This window comes from Chrysochloris asiatica, unplaced genomic scaffold (genome assembly GCF_000296735.1).
Source record: "Chrysochloris asiatica unplaced genomic scaffold, ChrAsi1.0 scaffold00078, whole genome shotgun sequence".
In the NCBI taxonomy this organism is placed as follows: Eukaryota; Metazoa; Chordata; class Mammalia; order Afrosoricida; family Chrysochloridae; genus Chrysochloris; species Chrysochloris asiatica.
The window spans coordinates 180725-186724 of record NW_006408596.1 but is presented as its reverse complement, the minus strand read 5'-3'; the positions used below and the strand labels follow the sequence as shown (position 1 = coordinate 186724).

Genomic DNA, 6000 nt, shown 5'->3' with positions numbered 1-6000 from the left:
GTTTCCTGCCTCAAGGGGAGGGGGTTGAGAGCGGCGGTGTCACCCGAGACTGGGGCCCAACGGCTGAATGGGACCTCCCAGGCTCACCTAGGGGAAGAAGGCAATGCCCACAGCACGTGGTGACCATGGCCAGGGTCGCTTGTAGAGAAGGTTCTGGAACACTGCTGGTTCTTGAGTCCCCTCTGCAGCAGCTCCATCCCTGAGCATGTCTGCACACACCTGTGTCCACGTGCTGGCATGTGTATGCAGGTGTGTCCACATGCATGTGAAAACTGGGGGCTCAGGCTTTGTGGCTGGTGGGCTGTCCGCTGGGAGAGTCCTGAAGAAGTGGGGTGCAAGGGCTGGGGAGCTTGTCTGGCTGAGTCGCCAGGCTGGGCTGACTTGTGGCTTCTTCGGGGCCCTGTGAAGAAAAGGGGTGCTGGACCTCAGAACTGGCTCTCCAAGGCCCACCCTCATGCACAGCCCACCCTGGGTCCCTGCACCCACAGCCCTTCCCATCTCCTGTCCCTCTGCATTAGCAGAACCCACTTGGTTCAGCAAGGCTGAGGTGACCTACACACTCCTGGAAGGCCCTTTATAGATAGGGAAACAGGCTCAGAAAGACTTGCCCAATACAGGCAAGAGACAGGCAGAAAAGGGAGTTTAGGGCTTATGGGCTCGACAGGCAACAGAAAAACAGGAAATGGCCGAACAGCCAGCCAGAAGGAGAGTGTATTATAACAGTATAGTCACAGGTGCTATGGAACATGACAAGAATCACAAACACACTTGAAGAGGGGTAGCCATCTGTAGAGTATGAACCCACTTAGATAAGTCACGATTCTTATTGCTCATGGGCACATAAATGCAGATTTAGAAAAGACAGGGGGGAAAAGGGCACACAAAAAAGTCCACGACTATGTCTCCTCTAGGGGGATAGGAATCAGGGGCAGAAGGAGAGGAGAGGGATCTGTAAGGAGAAACGTGAGGCTGATAGGACTGAAAGTAATGACTACCGTACTTCTACACATGCTGCAACTGTGCAAGCACATGTTAGTTCCCTATGTGCACCATGAGTGTGCGTTATTTATGTGGGCGAGTTATATTTGGGGAAATGCGGTGATTGTTGGTTCTGGGTAAGGGAAAATGCAGATATAACTTATTTACATGTACATTTTTTTAAATTTCCCAAAGTAGTAAATAAAGACAACAATCATTAACCCTAAGCCCTCGAAAGAAAGAGGGGCCTCCTTGCTCCAGCTGCTTTCAGGGGAAGGCCCCCCAAAGTTGCAGCTAACTCAAAATTCACTTGTTCACAACTCCCAAGGGCCTGCTTTGCCCCACAGGGACAGGAATTTAAACCTCCCCGGCTGTGTGTGAGTGGGGGCAGCCAAATGCCTCCAACCAGGATGGAGCCAGAGTCCAGTCCGGGGCCTCTCCACATATCTCTCCAACAGAGAGAGACAAGCCGGGGATCCAGTGTGGCCAGATCTTCAGGAATCTGGGCCCAAGTTGTCAGGAGTGAGGAAGTCTCACTAAAGTAAAAAGGCTGTGGAGCAGTAAACTGACTCCTCCCCTCTCCTTCCCCAGCCCTTTAGCTAATCAAGAGATCAAAGTGAAGAGGAGACAGGGCAGGACCAGCACCTGGAAGGAACAGCCACCTTGTTCAGTTGTCCAGCCTGCTCACTGAACAAGGGTGCCCGGCAGAAGGGGCAGGAAGGCAGTTGGCATCTTCTGTTTGCCAAGCCCTGTGCCTAGAGGGGATCACCAAACAGCCAAACCAACTGCCATCAGTTCATTCTGATTCATAGTGACTCTGTACAGGATTTCTGAGGGCACCAGAGACAGCCTCATCTGTCTCCCAAGGAGCAGCTGATGGGTTTGAACCACTGACCGTGAGGTTAGCAGCCCAATGCCTAGCCCATAGGGTCACCAGAGCTCCTTTGGGGGGTGGGGGCTGTCTTCTCTTATTCACAACAAAATACCATTTGGAAGCCTGTTTGATGCTTTTCCTCAAGCAAGGCCCTGGGGCCTCTAGGCCACCCCAAGGTAGGAAGCAAGGTATAGGCCTGCCCTAAGAACCCAGGCCATAGAAAAACCTGACTTAGCTGGGTGGAGGCAGCCAGAGGGGATTCCTGGTCTCCCTGATAGCCGGCCACATCCCAGGGGCCTGAGTCTCAAGGGCACTACCTTCCCCAAACACAGACAGCTGGGGCCAGTCATGGGGTTGGAGCCGAGCTGCTTCCCAGAACTCAAACTTCCCCTTATGACTTGAACATTGGGATCTGTTGGTAAAACAAAGAGGAGGTCCCCTTTTAGGTCATGGGAAGTGGCTGGCAGGACATGGGGTTATGTCCTAGGAGGTGCTGTGCTAAAAGCAACCCAGAAAGCTTTCCTCAGCATGACCACCTCTCCCCCGTCTACAGCTCTATGCCAGGAGAAAGCTGAGCAAGTATCTACAGAAGAGACACTTCCACAGAGACACTTTTGGCTGGAGGGACCGGGATGGCGCCCAGGGGAATTCTTGGGAGACAGGAAAGAGAGGGGAATATGTTTTTCCTCTAGGGTACCTTGCTGTGGAGATGGGGCCTTGTCCAGCCCTGGCCCTCCATTCCTCCCAATGTCTGTCCCCTCCTGGCAGGGCCAAGGAGCCTGCCAAGGCAAACATGCCTCCGCCTATCACTTGTCCGTTTTTTATTTGATTTCACTTCCCATCCCGACAGTGGGAGCAGGGTTTGTTGCCTCACACCTGTGTTCTGTGGCTCCCAAGAAAAACTATTTACACTCAAGGCAGGCCTGGCTGCTGAAACTCATGGGGGCGGCACATTTTTTCAGAAACCACAAAATAACAGCTATTACCGGAGGTAGCACAGTGATGGAACAGCACTCATCCAAAATTGCAGGGCCTGCATTTCTCCCTGCTACCTCCCCTGGGAAGATGCCACCCAGGAGGCGGCCCTCCTAACACTTTGTTGTTGTTGTTGTTAGGTGCCATCAAGTCAGCACCAACTCATAGTGACCTTATGCACAGCAGAACGAAACACTGCCCGATCCTGGGCCAACCTCACTACTGTTGCCACGCTTGAGTCCATCGATGTTGCCACTTGGCCAATCCATCTCGTTGGGGGTCTTCCTCTTTTTATCTGACCCTCCACCTTGCCTAACACTTTAGACCTTAAGAAACTGAAAGCATTTCCCCAACATCTCCAGCCCTGGCACCTACTTGCTCCTTGGGAAAGGCTACTGAGTAAAGCTGAAATTCAGATAAACTTATAAGTAGGCCTCACGCAATATTTGAAACATATCTATTCCATCAATACTGCATGGACTATACTCAAAAAGTATTTCTTGCAGTGGCCACACAAACAAACAAAAGGCTGTTGATACTGACACTGTTGTTATTAGGTTGCTAGGTACTCAATCACTGTTGCTATGTTTGAGCCATTGTTGCAATGTATCAATCCATGGCTGCAGAGGATCTCTTTGTTGATACTATTTAGATACAAGAAAACATTTCCTAGGAGTGCCTGTGAGTCGCTGGTTAAGCACTTGGCTGCTAGACCAAAGATCTTTCCTTGGAAGCCACCAGCAGGCTCCAGTAGGCTCCTCTGGAGAACAGGCTGGACAACCTGCTCCCATAAAGAATACAAGCCTCGGAGCACATCCACTCTGTCATCTAAAGTCACTATGAACTGGGATCGACTCGAAGGCACACAACAACAAATACTTCATGGGACTGGTTTTCTTGGTTTGAAGGTGTCCCGTCACGGCTTTCTGGGCCTAGCCAGTGACTAGCCTAATGCTCCTTTGGGTCTCTGTTCTGCTTCCTCGTTTGATGAGAAACACCTGGGATCTTAAGAGCTTATGAGCAGCCACTTAAGATACAGTATTTGTTCTCCATTCACCTGGAACAGCAGAAGAAGGAGATGCAGACCCCAGATTTGGACCAGTGTCTCTCAAAAGGGAGTCCCTGGGGGCATTTATACATTAGAATCCCTGAAGGAGTCTATTAAAATACACATTCCTGGGCCTCATCTACAGTTCTATTCCAGGGCTTCTAGAAGCCATTCAGGAATCTGCATTCTTCTTAGCAAACTTCTCCTAGAAGTCAATTGTACAAAAGAGGTCTGAGAAGCAGATGGTCTAAATCTTGAAACTTACCTTTCTAATTCCTATGGAGTTGATTCTGACTCCCAGCAAGCCCACAGGATGGACTAGAGCTGGCCCATAGCATTTCCAAGCAGTCTGTATGGACTCCAGTGTGGTGCTGTAGGATAAGCACTCGACTGCTAACCGAAAGGTTGGCGGTTCAAACCCACCAGCCACTCATTTGAAACCCTATATAGGGTCAGAATCGACTTGGCAGCACACAACAACAACAACCACAAATCTGTATGGAAGCAGACTGCCAGATACTTCTCTGCTGATGGGTCCGAACCATCAACCTTTCAGTTAGGATTTCAGTTAGGAGCCCAGCTCTTTCTCCTTACTGACACCCAAAACTACCACTCTCAGGTCAATTCAGACTCACCACAATCTTATTGTAGAAGTGCTCCCTAAGATTTCTGAGACGAGAAATCCCTATGGGAACAGATAGCCTTATCTTACCCCCAAGGAGTGACTGGTAGGTTTGAACCAGTGACCTTTTGGTTAGTGGCCTCGTCTTTAACCCACTACGCCACCAGGGCTCCTGATCACCCTTCAAATAAACCACAAACCAAATCCAGTGCCACTGAGTCAATTCGGACTCACAGGGACCCTCTGTAGGGTTTCTAAGACTAAATCTTTATGGGAACAGGCAAACCCTCTTTCTCCCGAGGAGAGGTTGGAGGTTTAAGCCACCAGTCCTGAGGTTAGGAGCCCAATGCATAAGCCACAGTGCTACCAGGGTCCCTTTCTAATTGCAGTTGTTAAGTGTCATTGAGTAGGTTCCGACTCATATCGACCCTGTATAGGGTTTCCAAAGCCGTATATCTTCGCGGGAGCAGAAAGTCTCATCAGTATCCCATGAAGCAGCTGGTAGGCTCGAACTGCCGACCTTGTGGCTCTTAGTCCACTGCTTACCCTACAGTCACCATGCTCCCTCCTTTCTAATGTTGCTATCATTGGTAAGTACTGTCAAGTCAGTTCCGACTCACAGCATCCCTGTGTAGGTTTCCAAAGAGCAGCTAGTGGGTTTGAACAGTTGGCCTTGTTGTTTGCAGTCCAGTGTTTATCCTACAATGCTTCACCAGGAGTCCTTTCTAATGCTGTTGTTGTTAAGTGCCATTGAGTCAGTTCCGACCCACAGCGACCCTGTATAGGGTTTCCAAAGAGCTAGCCGGTGAGCCTGAACCTCTGACCTTGCAGTTCAAATGGCTTTGCAGTCTGGTGCATTAACCCACAGCACCACACCAGGATTCCTTTCTAACACAACCTTGCAAATAAGACACCAGCCAACACAATAGATCTTCTCCTATCTCCTATCCTGTCTGGGGTAAAAGTGATTTAACAGTAAGAAGAGTGGCTTGTCAGACAGCAAAAGAAAAATAGATGCCGTATTTGAAATTTGTATTTGAAATCTGCAGACACTCCAGGTAAAGGTAAGGTGGAAGAAATGAATAGGATCCCAGGTGTTGCAAGCTGCCAGGAGTTCTACCCGCTATGGGAGGGGTCGCATCATTACCTGGTACCCACCTAGAGCCTTGCTTCTTGCAGTACAGTTCCCTTGGGAGGTGAGGTCATCAGGGATTCGGAATAGGCCTGAATAGCCTCCTTATCCTTTGAGCCCTTTTTCCTACTACTCCAAAATAAATAGCATTTCTCCTAGAAAATAACCAAGCTAATTTACAGTCGGCATAGCAGTCAAGCACAGAAGACTTTATACAGCAGCCTTTCAGGTTTCAAAGGGCAAAGGAGAAACCGGGCAGGAGAGGCATTACAGAGCCCAATGGCTGCTAATGACGCTGAGAGCTGACGGCCTTGCTGATCTTCACCAGACCAGGAAATAAAAGCCCCTTCAGGAAACATGCTCAGATGGAG

The 6000-nt window shown here is 49.8% G+C and overlaps 1 protein-coding gene across 1 annotated transcript in view; it reads right to left on the bottom strand.

Moving 5' to 3' along the window:
• Positions 1–5655: 5655 nt before the first annotated feature.
• The window catches only part of SCARB1 (scavenger receptor class B, member 1), a 70246-nt gene continuing 69901 nt past the window's right edge, over positions 5656–6000 (bottom strand). The window contains exon 12 of the mRNA XM_006865360.1: positions 5656–5784. Within this exon, the coding sequence (XP_006865422.1) occupies positions 5656–5784 (129 nt within the window). The remainder of the gene's footprint in view (positions 5785–6000) is intronic.